This window comes from Phascolarctos cinereus, unplaced genomic scaffold (genome assembly GCF_003287225.1).
Source record: "Phascolarctos cinereus isolate Bilbo 61053 unplaced genomic scaffold, phaCin_HiC Scaffold_8;HRSCAF=390, whole genome shotgun sequence".
Classification (NCBI taxonomy): domain Eukaryota; kingdom Metazoa; phylum Chordata; class Mammalia; order Diprotodontia; family Phascolarctidae; genus Phascolarctos; species Phascolarctos cinereus.
The window spans coordinates 41,496,466-41,515,090 of record NW_027556291.1 but is presented as its reverse complement, the minus strand read 5'-3'; the positions used below and the strand labels follow the sequence as shown (position 1 = coordinate 41,515,090).

At 47.5% G+C, this 18,625-nt stretch overlaps 1 protein-coding gene across 1 annotated transcript; it reads right to left on the bottom strand.

Moving 5' to 3' along the window:
• Positions 1–2,436: 2,436 nt before the first annotated feature.
• LOC144455056 (uncharacterized) lies at positions 2,437–6,303 on the bottom strand (the record flags this gene model as incomplete). The annotated part of the gene is made up of 1 exon (XM_078148045.1): positions 2,437–6,303. A coding segment is annotated over one exon (2,418 nt), but the record flags the coding sequence as incomplete, so codon positions are not given.
• Positions 6,304–18,625: the final 12,322 nt, after the last annotated feature.

Here is an 18,625-nt window from a genome sequence, read left to right as displayed (position 1 = left end):
CTTTCTATAATCCCTCTAATACTACTTCCATCTTTTGTCACCTTTGCCAACTTGCTGGATGTGGAGTAAAACCTGGAATTTGTTATGATTTTCATTTCTTGTATTATTGGTGATTTGGGACATTCTTTCATATGGTTGTTAATATTTTGCACTTCTTTTGATAACTGTTGTTCATATCCTTTGTCCACTTACTAAGGAATTGGCTTTTGGTCTTATATGTTTGTCAGTTACCTATATATCTTGACTATCAAACCTTTATCAGAGATTTTTTTCCCAGTCAACATGTCCATACAAAAGCTTTTCTATTTCACTTAATCAAAACAATCCATTTTATCTTTTATAAAATTGCCTCTACCTCTCGTTCGTTAAGAATTTTATGTCACCCACAGCTGTGAAAGGTATCTAATCTCCCCTCCCTTCCAAACTGTTATATTATTTTTAACATTCAATTCACATCCTTTTTTAAATTTATTGAACCCAGCTTCTGATAGTGACTGCTTTCCATTTTTCCAGCAATAGAGTCCTTTCTTTGTTAATTTATGTTTTCAGAGTTATCAAACACCAAGCTACTAAGTTCAGTTATTTATGGTTCTCTCTTGTCTAGTCTCTTCCATTGATCTGCTTTTCTATTTTTTTAATCCATACCAAATAGGCTTAGTGATTATTGCTTTGTAAAATAATGGCAAGTCTAGAACTGCTAATTCCTCCTTCATTCCTTTTTTTTTTTACTCATTATTTCCTTATTCTAGAGTTTTCGTTCCTCCAAATGATTTTTATCTTATCTGCCTTTGTGAAGTACCCCTTTGGTAATTTGCTATAGCTCTGATGCTGTAAAGCTAATTTTATCAGTATTGTCATTTTTATTACATTGAAACTAGCCATAAGCATTGAATGTCCCTATATTTAGGTTGTTCTTTATTTCTTAAACAATCATTCTGTAACTAGATCTATAGTTATTGAATGTGCTTTGGTAGATTGATTCCTAGATACTGCATGCATTTTGCAGTTATTTTGAATAGAGTTTCTCTTTCTAGTATTTTCTCCTGAATTTTGTTATTGTTATAAAGAAATGCTGTTGATTTTGTGAGTGTATTTTGTTTAAAAAAACAAACCTGTTACTTTAATGAAGCAATTAATTATCTTTTTCTTTGCTGATTCCCTAGGACTTTCTAAGTAAACTATCAGCAAATAGGGATAACTGTATCCTCTTTGCCTATCTTTATGTATTTAATTTCTCTCTTCTCTTATTGCAGTTACTGACATTTCTAAAACCATGTCAAATAACAGCAGGGAAAGGGGTATCTTTTGCTTTACTCTATTTATTGCAAAAGCTTTGGGTATTTCCCCATTGCATGTAATGCTAACTTTGGGGTTTAAATACTTTTTTATCATATAAAAAAAGATCTTTCTGTGCCTATATCATATAGGGTTGTTAGCATAAATGAGCTGTACTTTATCACAGGATTTTTCTGCATCTAAATATATAATCATGTGGTTTTGTTATGTTTTTGTTTTTAACATGCTTATTAATTATTCTTGTAATATTGAACTATCTTTGCATCCTTAGTATTTATAAATCTAACTTGATCACAGTGAGTGAGTTTTAAAATGAATCCCTGTAGGTTTTTTTCCCAGGATTTTATTTTAAAATTTTATTTGATAATCATTAATAATATTGGTTTATAATTCTTTGCTTTATCCTTCACTGGTATAGGTATTAGGACATTTGTCTCATAAAATTCTACTACTAAGAATAATAATATAGCTTGCATTTATATAGCACTTTAAAATGAGAAAATCATTTTATGTATGTCATCTCATTTGATTCTAATGGTATCTTGTAAGAATCACAGAAAAGACCTCCACAGCCATCTAGTCCAGCCCCTATCAGCATGGGGGCTAATGTGAATCAGCATTAGCAGCTGGGTTTACACCAAAGCATACCTTCCCTCAGAGAAGGGGGCTGGGAGTAGGGAGGGTACAGTATGAGATCTGGAAACAGCTTGCTGGCCAGTTTGACTATGAAGGGGAATAGTGTGAAATAAAACTAGGAAATATGGAACATTGTGAATACCAGAATGAGCAATAGTAAGCTGCAGAAGGTTTATAAGCAGAGGACACTGGGTTTTTGTGTAGAGGAGTTTTTAAGGCAAGACAAGCCTGTGTGAACGTTCCTTAATCTACAGAACAGACACATTCCTGTAACGATGACTGTAAACCTTATTTCCCCATTGGATTCTTTAAAAAAAAAAATTTCTAAAGAAAGAGGGAAAAACCCATGGTTCTTCTTCCCACATTCTCCCTCTCCCCTCTTTAAGGCAAAAGAGATGCCAGACAGGGGCTTTTAATTTGGGAAGGCCAATTACTCTGGCTATGCTGCTGCTATACAAATATTGAACATGTGAAAAAAACATTTGGAACATTGAGACAGAAACATTTTCTTCCTTAAACACTGAATTTAATAGGAAATGGAAAGGACACACAGACATACTTCTTAAATTCTATATACCAACTTCAACATATAACAGAGGCCAAGCAACTCTAGAATTATCATAAATGAAACTGGCAGATGTTATTTGTTCCTAGTTTGCTAATTTAAGGAAGAAACACATTCTAGCTAATTTGGTACATTCATAGCTACTAAGAAGTCATTCTATATATTCCTTGACCAAGACATGTGAAGAACAAAATCCTGGAGAAGTGAACAACACACTTATGCTAAGCAGTAATAATCAGAGTGCTATTAAAATTGCTAATTGAGGTATCAAGTCTCAAGCGTTCACAGTACAATTCAACCACTTTGCTGGCATTTTGTTAAATAACATCAAAATCATAGAACTTGGTGTACATCTTCATGTACTACAGAAGTCTAGCCTAACATTTAAGTTAAATGTCTATTGGAACAAAGTAGGAGAACAATTTATACAATAACAACAATATTGTAAAGACAACTTTGAAAGACTTAGAAACTCTGACCACAATAACCAATCACAATTCAAGAGGCTTCATGACGAAACAGGCTACCCATCTCTTGATAGAGAGGTGACAGACTCAGAGGGCAGATTTACACTTCATTTTTTTGGACATAGCCAAATGCAGAAATTTCTTGAATGACCATATATATTTGTAACGAAGATTTTGTTCTTGGAGGGTTTCTTTTTGTTGTTTTGGTTGTTGTTGATTTATTTATTTATTTATTATTTTTTGCTCAGTTGGGGGATGGAGGAGAGAAAGTAGATAGATCTTTGTTTAAAAAAATTAATTTAAAAAAGCCAAACATGGCTGTATCACATACTAATAGTATAAGTTTTGTTTTAGGTGCATCATTTATTATCTTCAACCTTCCTCATAGGAAGATATATAATGCTGAAGTAACATTGTACACTTGGGATTTTATCAGAGAGCCTTAAAAGTTAAGTGACATACTAAGGCCATAAAACCAAGCCACTGTATCCTAGTTTAAGAGGACGATATTCTGCAATGACTCAGAACATTCAAATTTGGTTTAATAAAAGACTTATTTTTTCAGACCATTTCTTATAAACCAAATCGAATAATGGTCATAATTTTTTTCTTCTCCAAGGCTGTGTATGCGTGTGTGTATGTGTGTGTGTGTGTGTGTGTGTGTGTGTGTGTGTGTGTGTGTGTGTAAGAAAGTATGTGGCACGGTTAAAAAACCTGACTTTTCTCACTAATACAAGGCTTAAGAAAATAGTAATAAGCCTGTCAAATGACTTTGTTCCAGAGAAAATATACTATCACACTGAAACATTTTTAAAACTTCAAAATACAACACATCGACTGGTTAAGTTTTAAACAAACTCATTGATCGAGATGCTTTTTTTTCTCTTTTTCTTTGCCTTTTATGAACTTTTACAGACAAATTCAGTCCTCACTGTCTGAAGAAAGTACTTCAGCTTTCTTTATGGTTCTCCATCTGTCCTTTAACATCACGTTTGTTCGGTCGTGGAATGCATAACGTGAAAGGATTTTCTTCCATTGGCCCTCTCCATACTTTTTCACCCCAGACCTCAGCTTCATGTCTTCTTCCCAGGTCCAGGTTCTCCTTTTCTTGCAAGGAGGTCTTTCAGAGGTGCTTGCTTCATTATCATCCTCATAGTCATCTTCGATGGTTTCCACATCATCGATGACAATGTTCTTGCATTTTTGCTTGGCCTTTTTTCTTTGAGGGCCCATTTCTCTTCCCGTGTCATCCAAAACTTTCTGTTTTGATTTCCGGCGTTTCATTTGTGTGAGAGAAAAGAAATTCATATCAGACCTGACTACGAATTTCGGACTCCCTGCAGATTCGTCCATGATAATGTGGTTATTTTCTTCTTCAATCTCCCTGACAATTTCATTTTCCGCAGGAGTATTTTTCACTATTTTTCTTGCTTTCTTGATTAGAAAGCTCGATGATTTTTCATTTATCACAAGGTACACGAAAGCCTTGACTTTCTTTATCAGGCAGTCATGGCTGAAGTACTTAAAAAAAGCATGGTTAGGATCTTTCTTAGAGACTATCTTAAACAGGATCTTTTTTAGAGGCCTATTGGTGTCATTTTCACCAAATACTCTCCTAAAGACTGCCTCTGCCTCTCTGAAGCGCCTTTTTCTCAGGCAAACTGCTACCGCCTGAATTCTAAGTAAATCATGGATGTCTTCAAAACGTGGATCTTTACGGTATCCCATTCTAATCCACATAGCCAACGCTGATTCCAAGGGAGTATTAACTATATTAGCATCAAACCGCAAGTCTATGGATTTTCCTTTGGAAACTCTTTTTAAAAACTGACATATGTGCACAGTTTTTAGCTGAAGGAGCGATCGGTTGTGGACCCCACAAGAAACAGCCTCCATAGCCGTGATATTCTGGTTGAATTCCTCAGAGAGGTCGTCACAGAAGGCATGACAGATATTCATGCATAAATAATCCATCACCCAGCCGGCAATTACCGACCTGACCCGAGTGTGGGTCCAGTCCTCTAAGTCCTCAAACAGGCGAGGCCCTGTGAGATTCTCTATCCGAAGAAGCTGGAACCACAGTGCATTTTCATCATGCTTCCTGGGCGCTGGCCCGGCTACCTCATGGTCAAAGTTATCATCATCATCATCCAACAAATCCACTACCTCGACCTTCTCATTGTCCACCACCTCCACTATCTGCACATCATCATCATCATCCTTCACCTCCACCACCTCCACCACCTGCACCTCCTCCTCCTCATCATCCTTCACCTCCACCACCTCATCGTCATCGTCCAACAACTCTACCACCTCTACCTCCTTCCTCTCCTTCCTCTTCTCCTTCTTGTCCTTCTTCCTCTTCTCCTTTTTTGCCTTCTCGTACACCTCTGGGTCTGGGACCCGGGTGGCCGATTTCGCTGTTGCCTTCCCAGAGGCCTTCTTCCGGACCCTCTCCTCCTGGACCGGAGCAGGAGTGGGGGCTGGGGCAGGGGCCGCGGAGGGCTTCTCTCGAAGCACCTCCAGGACCCAGGTCGGGCCGCTCTTCTGCCAGCAGACCACCCCCTGGGCTGGGGTCGGGCCTGGCTTCCGCCGCAGAACCACCCGGACTGGGTTCGGGCCCGGGATCAGCTCCTCTCGAATCACCCCCTGAGCTGAGGACGGGGCTGGCTGCTGCTGCCGCCGGCGCACCGCCTCTCGGCCCGGGACCTGGGCCGGGGCCGGAGCCGGGGCCGGAGCCGGGGCTGGGGCTGGGGCCCGGGCCGGGGGCGGGATGGCTTTGTTCCGGGCCACCTCCCGGACCGGGGCAGGGTCGGTCTTCACCTTAGCTAGGTTAGGCTTCTGGGGGACCACCTCCCGAGCTGGGGCTGGGACTGGGGCGGGGCGGGGCCCGGGGCTGCTTTCTGCCGGACCCCCTCCTGGGCTGGAGCCGGGCCCGCGGTTGCTTTCTGCCGGACCCCCTCCTGGGCTGGAGCCGGGCCCGCGGTTGCTTTCTGCCGGACCCCCTCCTGGGCAGGGGCGGGGCCCGGGGTCGCTTTCTGCCGGACCCCTTCCTGGGCTGGGGCTGGGCCCGCGGTCGCTTTCTGCCGGACCCCCTCCTGGGCAAGGGCGGGGCCCGGGGTAGCTCTCTGCCGGACCCCCTCCTGGCCCGGGGTTGCTTTCTGCCGGACCCCCTCCTGGACTGGGGCGGGGCCCGCGGTTGCTTTCTGCCGGACCCAGTCCTGGGCAGGGGCGGGGCCCGAGGTTGTTTTCGGCCGGACCCCCTCCTGGACTGGGGCGGGGCCCGCGGTTGCTTTCGGCCTGATCCCCTCCTGGGCTGGGGCGGGGCCCGCGGTTGCTTTAGGTCGGACCCAGTCCTGGGCTGGGGCCGGGCCCGGTTGCTTTCGGCCGGACCCCCTCCTGGGCAGGGGCCGGGCCCGGGGTTGCTTTCGGCCGGACCCCTCCTGGGCAGGGGCCGGGCCCGGGCCCGGGGTTGCTTTCGGCCGGACCCCCTCCTGGACTGGGCGGGGCGGGCCCGCGGTTGCTTTCGGCCGGACCCCTCCTGGACTGGGGCGGGGCGGGCCCGGGGTTGCTTTCGGCCGGACCCCCTCCTGGACTGGGGCGGGGGCGGGGCCCGCGGTTGCTTTCGGCCGGACCCCCTCCTGGACTGGGGCGGGGGCGGGGCCCGCGGTTGCTTTCGGCCGGACCCCCTCCTGGACTGGGGCGGGGGCGGGGCCCGCGGTTGCTTTCGGCCGGACCCAGTCCTGGGCTGGGCGGGCCCGGGTTGCTTTCGCCGGACCCCCTCCTGGCTGGGGCGGGGCGGGCCCGGGTTGCTTTCGGCCGGACCCCTCCTGGGCTGGGCCGGGCCGGGCCCGGGGTTGCTTTCAGCCGGACCCCCTCCTGGGCTGGGGCCGGGGCCGGGGTTGCTTTCGGCCGGACCCCCTCCTGGGTTGGGGCCGGGGCCGGGGTTGCTTTCGGCCGGACCCCCTCCTGGGCTGGGGCCGGGGCCGGGCCGGGATTGCTTTCGGCCGGACCCCTCCTGGGCTGGGGCCGGGGCGGGACCAGGCCGGGATTGCTTTCGGCCGGACCCCTCCTGGGCAGGGGCGGGGCCCGGGGTTGCTTTCGGCCGGACCCTCCTGGGCTGGGGCTGGGGCCGGGCCCGGGGTTGCTTTCGGCCGGACCCCCTCCTGGGCAGGGGCGGGGCCCGGGGTTGCTTTCGGCCGGACCCACTCCTGGGCTGGGGCCGGGGCCGGGGCCGGGCCCGGGGTTGCTTTCGGCCGGACCCCTCCTGGGCAGGGGCGGGGCCCGGGGTTGCTTTCGGCCGGACCCACTCCTGGGCTGGGGCCGGGGCCGGGGCCGGGGCCGGGCCCGGGGTTGCTTTCGGCCGGACCCCCTCCTGGGCAGGGGCGGGGCCCGGGGTTGCTTTCGGCCGGACCCACTCCTGGGCTGGGGCCGGGGCCGGGGCCGGGCCGGGGTTGCTTTCGGCCGGACCCCCTCCTGGGCTAGGGCCGGGCCCGGGGTTGCTTTCGGCCGGACCCCCTCCTGGGCTGGGGCCGGGCCCGGGGTTGCTTTCGGCCGGACCCCTTCCTGGGCAGGGGCCGGGGCCGGGCCTGCTTTCGGCCGGACCCACTCCTGGGCTGGGGCTGGGGCCGGGGCCGGGGCCGGGCCCGGGGTTGCTTTCGGCCGGACCCCCTCCTGGGCAGGGGCCGGGGCCGGGCCTGCTTTCGGCCGGACCCACTCCTGGGCTGGGGCTGGGGCTGGGGCCGGGGCCGGGCCCGGGGTTGCTTTCGGCCGGACCCCCTCCCGGGCTGGGGCTGGGGCCGGGGCCGGGCCCGGGGTTGCTTTCGGCCGGACCCCCTCCTGGGCAGGGGCCGGGGCCGGGCCTGCTTTCGGCCGGACCCACTCCTGGGCTGGGGCCGGGGTCGGGCCCGGGTTTGCTTTCGGCCGGACCCACTCCTGGGCTGGGGCTGGGGCCGGGGCCGGGCCTGGGGTTGCTTTCGGCCGGACCCACTCCTGGGCTGGGGCCGGGGCCGAGCCCGGGGTTGCTTTCGGCCGGACCCCCTCCTGGGCAGGGGCCGGGCCCGGGCCTGCTTTCGGCCAGACCCACTCCTGGGCTGGGGCCGGGGTCGGGCCCGGGGTTGCTTTCGGCCGGACCCCCTCCTGGGCAGGGGCCGGGGCCGGGGCCGGGCCTGCTTTCGGCCGGACCCACTCCTGCGCTGGGGCTGGGGCCGGGGCCGGGCCCGAGGTTGCTTTCGGCCGGACCCCCTCCTGGGCTGGGGCCGGGGCCGGGACCGGGGTTGCTTTCGGCCGGATCCCCTCCTGGGCTGGGGCCGGGGCCGGGGTTGCTTTCGGCCGGACCCCTTCCTGGGCTGGGGCCGGGGCCGGGGCCGGGGCCGGGCCCGGGGTTGCTTTCTGTCGGACCCACTCCTGGGCTGGGGCCGGGCCTGCTTTCGGCCGGACCCACTCCTGCGCTGGGGTTGGGGCCGGGGCCGGGCCCGAGGTTGCTTTCGGCCGGACCCCCTCCTGGGCTGGGGCCGGGGTCGGGCCCGCGGTTGCTTTCGGCCGGACCCCCTCCTGGGCAGGGGCGGGGCCCGGGGTTGCTTTCGGCCGGACCCCCTCCTGGGCTGGGGCGGGGCCCGGGGTTGCTTTCGGCCGGACCCCCTCCTGGGCAGGGGCGGGGCCCGGGGTTGCTTTCGGCCGGACCCCCTCCTGGGCTGGGGCGGGGCCCGGGGTTGCTTTCGGCCGGACCCATTCCTGGGCAGGGGCGGGGCTCGGGGTTGCCTTCTGACGGACCCCCCCTGGGGCTGGGGCTGGAGCCGGAGCTGGGACCGGGACCGGGGCCGGGGCTGGTGTTGGGGCCGGGCCCGGGGTTGCTTTCTGCCAGACCCCCTCCTGGGCAGGGGCGGGGCCCGGGGTTGCCTTCTGCAGCATCACCTCCCGGGCTGGGGCGGGGGCCGGGGCCGGGCCGGCCCTCTGCAGGATCCCGCACCGTACAGGGGTTGGGGGCAGCCCGGCCTTCTGCATGAGCCCATACCGGCCTGGAGCGGTGGTCGACTTCTGCTCCATCACCTCCACGGCTGGGTCTGGGGTCGGCTTCTGCTGGACCACCTCCCGGGCTGGGGCCTGGGCGGCCTTCTCCGGCGTATTCGCGTTCCCGTTCCACATCCTCTGAGCACCAAGAACCTGGCAATGAAGAATTAGATGATTCAAATTAGGCGATGTACAGGTGCCTATCTATTTAAAAGAGCTATGTCTGTTTAAGACTGCTCTAGAGATATTAGCATCCTAAGGTTTGCCTAGCCTTCAAGAGTAGCCTGCTAGAGTGCTGGACGGATGCAGCCAGCTCTAGAGACCAATCCTGTTTATTTTGGAGATGCTGTCCCTAGGGACCAGAGAGAGAGACTGCAGCAAACCTTACAGCTGCGTAGTGCAGAACTGCGGCAAAAAGAGGAAAAAAAAAAAGGGGACCGAGGAATGCTTGGAAAAATTACTATGTTTAGGGGTGGTGGGTTTTGATTTATATAAATTATTTTTCTGAACGTAAAAAAATTCTTTTAATGACATTGGGATAAAAGGGGTGGGGGAGGGGTTCCTCTTATTATTCCCTGAGCACGTTTGACATTCTTCAATTGCTTTTTCTCTGATGAGCTCTGAGTACATTGGAAATGTGTTGAAAGTCCCGTCATTCAGTTTTCAAAGGCAAAAATCCAAGCTATCAACAACCAGTCAGTCAACTAGCATGTATTAAGCACCTATTATTTGCCAGGCACTGTGTTAAACATTGCTGTTAAAAAGAAAGGCAAAAAAAAAAAGTCCCTACTCTCAAAGAGGTCACAACCTAATGGGGAGGAATAATATGCAAATAACTGTGTACAAACAAGCTGTATAGAAAATAAAGTAGGGATGTTCTCAGAGGGAAAATACTAAGGTTGAGGAGGAATGGGGAAAGCTTCTTGCAGAAATGTATGAGAAAAAATGCTCTGAATTTAAAAAGAAAAAAATGCCAGTAAGTTAGTTCAGTGTTGGCAAAATTGAATTGGTTCAACTATTCTGGAAAACAATTTGGAGCTAGTTAGGGTGGTTCATGTTTATAATCCCTGGTACCTTGGGAGGCTGAGGTTGGTGGATGCCTTGAACTCAGGAGATGGGGATTCAGTAGGCTAAGCCAATAGGGTATCCCCATTAAATCCCTAAATCTGGCACACATATGGTGAGAGTTGAGGGCACCCAGCTGCCCAAGGAGGGACGAACTGACCCAGGCCAGAAATGATGATCTGTACTGGTATCTGCACAGCCCTTACTTACCTTCCCTACTTCAAGCCTCAGTGAGATGAGAAGACCGAGGCTCTTAAAAAAAAAAAAGCCACTTGGAACTATGCCCAGAAAGTTGCCAAACTGTGCATACCCTTTGATCCACCTATACCATTACTAGGCCTATACCCCAAAGAAGTCAAAGAAAGAGGAAAAGGATCCATGTTTTCAAAAATATTTGGAGCAAGTCTTTTTGCGGTAGCCAGAAATTGGAAAGGAAGGGACTGCCCTCTTACTACGGAATAACTAAACAAATTGTGGTATATGGATGTAATGGAATGTTACTGTGCCATGAGAAATGATAAAGGGGTAGTTTTAGAAACTACTGGAAAGACTTCTATTTACTGATGAAAGTAGAAGAAAGCAGAATTAGGAGAAAAATTCATACAATGTGATCATAGCATTATACAGGGTGTTGCAAAAGTTTTAAGCTCTTAAAGCTAAAAAATGCATTAAGACTTTTGCAACCCCCGTAGAGAAAAAATAACTTTCAAAGACTTTAGAACTCTGATCAATGCAATGATAAACCACAAATCCAAAAGAATGAAGATGAAACACACCACACCTTCTGATAGGTGATGAACTTAAAATATAAAGAGAAGGATACATTTTCAGTCAGGGCCAATATGGGATTCCCTCCCCCTCCACGGACTATATAGGTATTTATCGAAGTATTTGTTCTTCAGGTTTGTATTTTTCTTTGCTCAGTACTGGGAGAGGGGTAGTAGGAGGGTCAGATTAAGTTTTAAAATGATTGTTGATTTAAAAACTAAGTATGATAATCATTTAGTTAAAAAAAAAAGCAACTGAAGCTCAGAAAAATGTTTCTTTTTTTACATAAATAGTTTCTTTAACTGTTTCTTTCTTTCTTCTTTGGTCTTTTAATTTCCAGAACATTTCTTGGAGTACAGTAGGTATTTAATAATTTTTTAAACAAACAAAAATCCAGCCATTGTCAGTACTGAGAGCAACGTGAATCTCATTTACCATGAACATACTTACCAGCTGCTGCTGTAGGTGCTAGGGAGTGAGTGGTGGGAGCCCAAAGCACACTTAATGACTGATTCTCCATTAGTAAAAGACTCGGAGACTGGCTCTTAGGGGAATCACTTATGTTCCAAGACTAGGCAATACTGTTACTAATGGCCCACAGGGAGTCTACTCTAGAAGCTAGATAACTTTTTTTTTGTAGTAATTCTTTAAAAAAAGTTTTCAAGTAACAAATATTCAAAATTAACTTCTCCCTGATGCTACCACCCTCCACTGAGCAATTTAAAAAAACAAACAAACCAATACATATCTACATAGTCCAGTAAAAAAAAAATCTCCCATTGGCTCTGCCAAAAATCTCTCTCCTCTCTCTCTCTCTCTCTCTCTCTCTCTCTCTCTCTCTCTCTCTCTCTCTCTCTCTCTCTCTCTCCCTCCCCCTCCCTCTGTGTGTGTGTGTGTCTCTGTCTCTCCATTCTCTCTTTCTCTCCATTTTAGGTTCATCAAATGCTTCATCTTCAGTCTTGAGGACTTATGGTTTATCGTTGCATTGATCAGAATTCTAAAATCTTTCAAAGTTGTTTTTCTCTATGATGCTGTGGTCATTGTATAAATTGTTCTCCTGGTTCTGTTCACTTCGATCTGCATCGGTTCATAGATGTCTTCACATTTTTCCTCTGAAACTGTCCACTTCTTCATTTCTAATGGCACAGTAATGTTCCACTACATTCACATGCCACAATTTGTTTCACTATTCCCTAATAGGACAGCCCTAATTTCTAATTCTTGGCTACCACAAAACAGAGGTACTATAAGTATTTTTGTATGTACAGATCCTCTTCCTCATTCTTTAATTTCTTTGGAAGATAGACCTAGTAGTGGTATAACTGGGTCAAAGAGTATTCACAGTTTGGTAACTTTCTTGGCATAGTTCCACATTGCTTTCCAGAATGGCTGAACCAATTCACCATTTCACCAACACTGCATTAGCATACCTGTTTTCCCACGGCCCTTCCAATATTTCTCATTTTTGCCCATTTGACAAGTGTGAGGTGGAATCTCAAAGTTGCTTTAATTTCTATTTCCCTAGTTACTAGTGATTTAGATAATTTTTTCATATGATTGGATTTTTTCCTTTGAAAATTGCCTGTTTGTAGCCTTTGACCATTTGTCTATTGGAGAATGGCTCTTAGTCATAAATTAGTTCCTTATAAATCTTAAAAATCAGACTATTGTCTTTTTTTTTAACTTTTTTTTTGTTTTTTTACATTTTTAAATTTCTTATTAATTTATTTATTTTTAGTTTTCATCATTCATTTCCACAAAATTTTGAGTTCCAAATTTTGTCCTCATCTCGTCCCTCCCCCCACCCCAAGATGGCATGCATTCTGAATACCCCTTCCCCTAATCTGCCCTCCTTTCTATCTCATCCCCTTCTCTTATCCCCTTCCCCTTCAGTTTTCCTGTAGGGCAGGATAGATTTCTATACCTCATTTACTATATATTTTATTTCCCAGTTGCATGTGAAAACAATTTTTTTTAACATTTGTTTTTAAAACTTTGGGTTCCAAATTTTCTCCCTTTCTCCCTCCCCACCCACCCTCACTGAGAAGGTAAGCAACTCAATACAGGTTATAGATGTGTAGTCATGCAAAACACTTTCATAGTAGTCATGTTGTGAAAAACTAAGTACATTTCCCTTAATCCTATCCCGTCCCCCATTTATTCTATTCTCTCTTTTGACCCTGTCCTTCCTTAGAAGTGTTTGCTTCTGATTACCCCCTCCCCCAATCTGCCCTCCTCTCTGTCATCCCCCTGCTCAAAATGAGACTATTATCAGAGAAAACTGTTGCAAAGATTTTTCTCAGTTGCCTGTTTCTCTTCTAATTTTTACCATATAAGACTTGTTTAGGCTCAGATTCTTAGAATCTAGCCAATAGCTCACTAATGTTCAGACTCCTTAAGAGTCTGCCCATTATGACTGATGTTCTAATAAACCTTGTCTTTGGCTGAAAGGAGGCTTGGGTCGAATTCTTTCGGACAAGACCCGTGTGTTCTGATTTTGGGGTCCCAGCACCCCTAAACCTCAACATTTTGGTGGCCTATACAGGGAAGCTGCCTAATCCCAAGTTCTTCTCCAGCCAAGACTGGAAGGTATGTAAACCTCTCTCCCTTCTTTCTTGCCCTACAGTTGGAGTTGCTCTCCAAGCATCTAGGAAGGCTTGGAAGTGCTTTTCAGGCAGACAGTTACGAGGCTGTCTCTTATCCTGCCTGAAGCTCTCAGGCTTTCAGTCCACTGGGCCAAGGATCTAGGTACACCTTCCACAGCATACAGGACAAGATCAGACACCCTATTTGGAAGTGTATGCCCAATTCTCTCAGTGCTACAGAACTGGGAAAACTGCAGGTGCTTTTTGGTTCCCTGAGGCTTACATACTCCCTTCCCTCTACACCCCTGAATCCTCCTTCATGGAGGTTACAGGGAAAAGTTAAAACAGCTAAAAAATATCTTAGCAGATTCTGGAAGTTTTTTGATGGATCATTAAGGAGTTTTGAAACTCCTCCTTACAACCCTGGTCACTCCTTTCTCCCACTCCCTTCCCTTGAGTCAAGAGGGTACTGTTAACCCCTCTCAAAGGAGAAGAGAGTTTCACCCTTTCCCCCTCACCTTTGATTTCACCCTCCCCCACCCGGGAAAGGAAGGAGGGAGGAGGGGCAGCAGCTACAGTATGGGCCCCATTGGCAATGGCCTTGGGCCCTAGGGCAAACTTTGCCTGGAAGCATCACCAGGTTCAGCACATCCTGCTCAAGGTAATGAAGCTAGCCTCCAAACTTGGGTAAGCACACTCTTTTAAAGTTGTAGTTTCAACTGTTAATGATGAGCTTCAAATTGGTGAACTTTTTGTATCATTTTGTCAGCAACTTTTCATACTTTTGTTACCACTAAAATAATTTGGCTATTTTTGGTTATTCTTTTAATGTGTAAAATTGCCAAAAAGCTTGTTTGGGTTTTATCTTGCTGAGAATTTGCAAGTATATAGAAATAATCTCTAACAATTTTTTTTTACACCGGGACAAATTTAAATTTGATATGTAAATCCTGGAAAAGTTTTTCTTAAGTTGTGATTAGTGAAATTAGCTGTTTGAGGTAAAAAAAACCTCATGGGATTTTATTTTGAGTTGTCTGATGGATCATAATAATCCATCGATAATCAATAATCTATCATCTGAGAGAAATGCCACAAGCTACTCAGAGAAGGTGACACTGGTGGGAAGGCAACATCAGGAAAAGCTGAGAGGACAATTTTAGCCTCAGTCTAAGATGAGATCCTCCTGGCTCAGTTTCCCCATTATGTTCCTTTGAAAAGGAATGTTACCCACCTGGTTATTTCTGAGTCTGGCTATGAGGTGCATTTGATACTGCATGGTTGGAAAACGGAATTATCTGAATCCAAACAGAGCTAAGGATGTTTTATCCTGTCATATCAGGACCCTGCAGTCTTTTCTGTCAGATTTCTGTCTTCCAGACAGCAGGAAATTCACTTACAGTTGGTAGCAAACAGCGGGTACCAGCCAATGTCCCCCCATTTCCCCCTGGATGCAGCCTGTGCTTGGTTCTAGTCAATTTCCTCTTTGAAACCCCCTCAAGGCAGGGACAGTTCTATGCCCCTTGCCAGCAGGAAGCAGTTTCAGAAACCAAGACCTTTGCCCCTTACCCCAAAAGAATTTGGGTCCCATTTGTTTGAGGGGGGAATGATGAGAATGGGAGCTGGACCCCAAAAAGGAAAAACCCTTGACTTTCTCACATGGCCAAAGCTCTGGCATTCACCTGAGGCTATAATCCAATCAACTTGCCTTTTGTTATCACCTATGCCCAATTCTGTTACCCTTAACCTAGCCTAGCCCTTCATTGTCTTACCTCCCTATGGCTCCCAGTCACTTCCCACCCTTAATCCTAGCTAGGCTCCATTCCATTCTAGTCACCCCAGACTGGTTGGCCACTCCTAGATCCCTCCCACAGTCTTTCTGTATATAAGGTCCATCTTCTCTCCATTAAGGTGCTCAGATTCTTAAAATCTACCACTGTTCAGATTCTTACAATCTATGCAATAGCTCAGCAACATTCAGATTCCTTAAGAGCCTGCCCAATATGACGGGTGTTCTAATAAACCTTGTCTTTGGCTAAAAAAAAAAAAAGACTTGTGCAAAACCTTTTTAAGTTTATATACTCAAAATTTACATTTTCTCTTGTGTGATTCTCTCCATCTCTTGGTTAGTGATGTACTTTTCACCTAGCCATAGATATAAAAAGTAACCACTTCCTTGGCCTTTAGTTTGTTTATGATGTGACTCTTTATATCTAAGTCATGTATTCATTTGGAGCTTGTCTTGGTATGTGATACAAAGTGTTGGTTTAACCCTAATTTCAATCAGCTTGCTGTCTAGTTTTCCCAGCAGTTTTTGTCAAATAGTGACTACTTCCTTTAGTAACTGAGATCTTGGGGTTTAAAAAAACACCATTCTACTGTGCTTTTTACTTCTGTGTTTTGTTACCTAATCTGTTCAGTGATCAACTTCTCTCTTTTTAAGCAGCACTCAGTCTTTTTAATGATTATTGGTTTGTAGTAGAGTCCAAAGGGCAGTCAAAGATGCAAGCTTGTAAATCGGGAGGGAGACTAGGAGTGGTTACATAAATCTGAGAATCATCTGCATACAGATGACAGTTGAATTGATGGGAGCTGATGAGATCACCAAGTGAAATAGTATAGAGGAAGAAGAGAAAGAGGGCTCAGGACAGAGGCATGGGGAACAGCCGCGGTGAACAGACATGACCTGGACGAAGACTCAGCCAAGGAGACTGAGGAGGAGCCATCAGACAGCTAGGAAGGAAGGAGAGGGCAGTGTCACAAAGACCTGCAGAGAAGAGAGTATCAGGGAGAAGAGGGAGATTGACAGTGTTAGAGACTGCAGAGAGGTCAGAAGAAAGGCAGAGCAGAGGAAGCAGAGGCAGAGATTGTATAAGGCCTTCTCAAGGAGGTTGACCACAAAAGGGAGGGGAGATGTAGGATGATAGATAGTGGGGATGGACAGAAGTCACTTTTTTGAGGTTGGGGGAGAAATGAGCATGTTTGTAGGTAATGGGGAAGCAGTCAGTAGGAGGGAGAGATTAAAGATAAGTGAGGGGGGAGGTGCCAGGGGGGTCAACCTGCTGGAGAAGACAGGATGGAATGGGTTCACTTTGTGCATGTAAAGGGGTTTGTTTTGGCAAAGAGAAGGGCCACCTCTTCATGTGAGCCAGAGGTGAAGGAGGAGACAGTGGCAGAAGGCATCTGACTGATGTGAGATGAGGGTGGGGAAGAGAAGAGGGAGCTCTGGGCAAATGCTTTCCATTTTCCAGTGAAATATGAGGCAAGGTTCTCAGCTGAGGGGGGAGGGGAAAGGGAACCCAGAGAAGTTTAGGAAAGGATGAAAAGGTTTGGAAGAGCAGCTGTGGTAAGCAGGATAATGAATCTACTGTTGTTCAGTCATGTCTGATTCTCTGTGACCCCATTTGGGGTTTTCTTGGCAGAAATACCGAAGTGGTTTGCCATTTCCTTCTCCAGCTCATTTTGCAAGGCAAACAGGGTGAAGTGACTTGCCCAGGGTCACACAACTAGTAAATGTCTGAGGCCAGATTTGAACTCAGGAAGAGGAGTCTTCCTGACTCCAGGCCCAGTGCTCTATCAACTGCAGCACCACTTAGCAGCCCAGTGAATCTGATAGGGTGCTTGAGTGCTTGTGTTTGGGTGCTTGTGCTTGTACTTGGACCCCAATTTCTCCCTAGTCTCAGAAACACTGCCTCTGACAATTTCTCCCCAGTCCAAGGACACTGTGCCTAGCAATTACTCATGCATGGGCCCCAGCAAGACCCTTCTCTCTCTCCCTGGTGCAGCTACACAGAGCTGGGTGAGAGAGTGCTGGGCTGCTCAGGCCCCAGCCCTCAGATCATGTCTCTGGAAGCCTCCCAATTCCTTAGTAAGCTCCTGTCTTGTGAGAAAACTTTCCCTTGTTGCAGAACATTCTCTAAGCAGGACAGAGAGAGGGGTGGCTTATCCAGCCCAAGGAGTTTTGTCCTTGGCTGGCCCAAGGACTCTTCCTCCTGCCAGATTCCCAAGATACATGCCTGTGACATCTCCCTCCCTGTCTGGTATACTGCCTACACTTTCCCATCCATAGGTCCCAAAGACACCTGGACCTTTAGATTACCTAATCGGTATCCCTGGCGTTCCTTTCCCACGCCCTTTCCCATATAAACCCTAGCTCCATCCTTAGTCTCTCACAGGTTCCTTAAGAATCCTTGCCCGCTGAAAAGTGTAACAATAAACTTTTTGCCAGCTTGACTTAAACAGTGCTTGAGTCTGTGCATGCATTCCAGACGACTCCATCCTGTACTTTGGTCTTTGAGGGGTCTCAACCTCTCAGACCACAACAGATCTATTAGGGAAGGGTAAAAGGATTGCCAGTTGAGATTATGGCACATAAATTTATAGTGCACCCAGTCAGCATGGTCTCATGATTTTCTCCAGCTTGGTTCAGCAGCAAGTGAGGAGGAGTGAAGGCAGCAGATGGTGGGAGTATCCAAGGCTGGGGATTAGCAGGCAAGATCCTTGATAAGAAAAGGAGGCAAGGGACTCCAGAGAAGAGGACAGGGTGGAACTGACCTGGTTCACACGGATCAAGATGGGGAAGGGAGGAGAATGTAACTACTTGCAAAAGTGATAGCCTGGGAAAGAACAGAGGAGTGGAGGGATTGGAGGTCATTTTAAGGACAAAAACAGGGTTTGGGGTGACAAATGCAGAGGGAGAGGTGGAAAGACCACAGACTGTGATCAGGGAAGGGAATTTCAGAACTCATGAATGTGAAAGTGGTGCATTTGTTGATGATGGCAAGATCAAGGGTATGACCATCTCTGTGTGTGACTGGAGTCTGTGGGGGGGGGGAGAAGGAGGAGGTCGTAGGATATGAGTAAGTTGAGCAACTGGGAGTTTAGGATTCTTTTAATTACTTTATTTTTAGTTTTCAGCATTCACTTCCCTAAGCTTTTGAGTTTTAAATTTTCTCCCCCTTCTTCTCTGCCTCCCTCCCCAAGATGGCACGAAATCTGATATAGGCTCTACATATATACATTTCTATTAAACATATTTTCACATTAGTCAGGTTTGTAAAGAAGAATTAGAACCAATAGGAGGAACCACCAGAAACAAGAAACAAAACAAAATAGAAGAAAAAAAGGGCAAATAGTCTGCTTCGATCTGCATTGAAACTCCATAGTTCTTTCTCTGGATGTGGATAGCATTTTCCATCATGAGACGTTTGGAGATGTCTTAGATCCTTGTGTTGCTG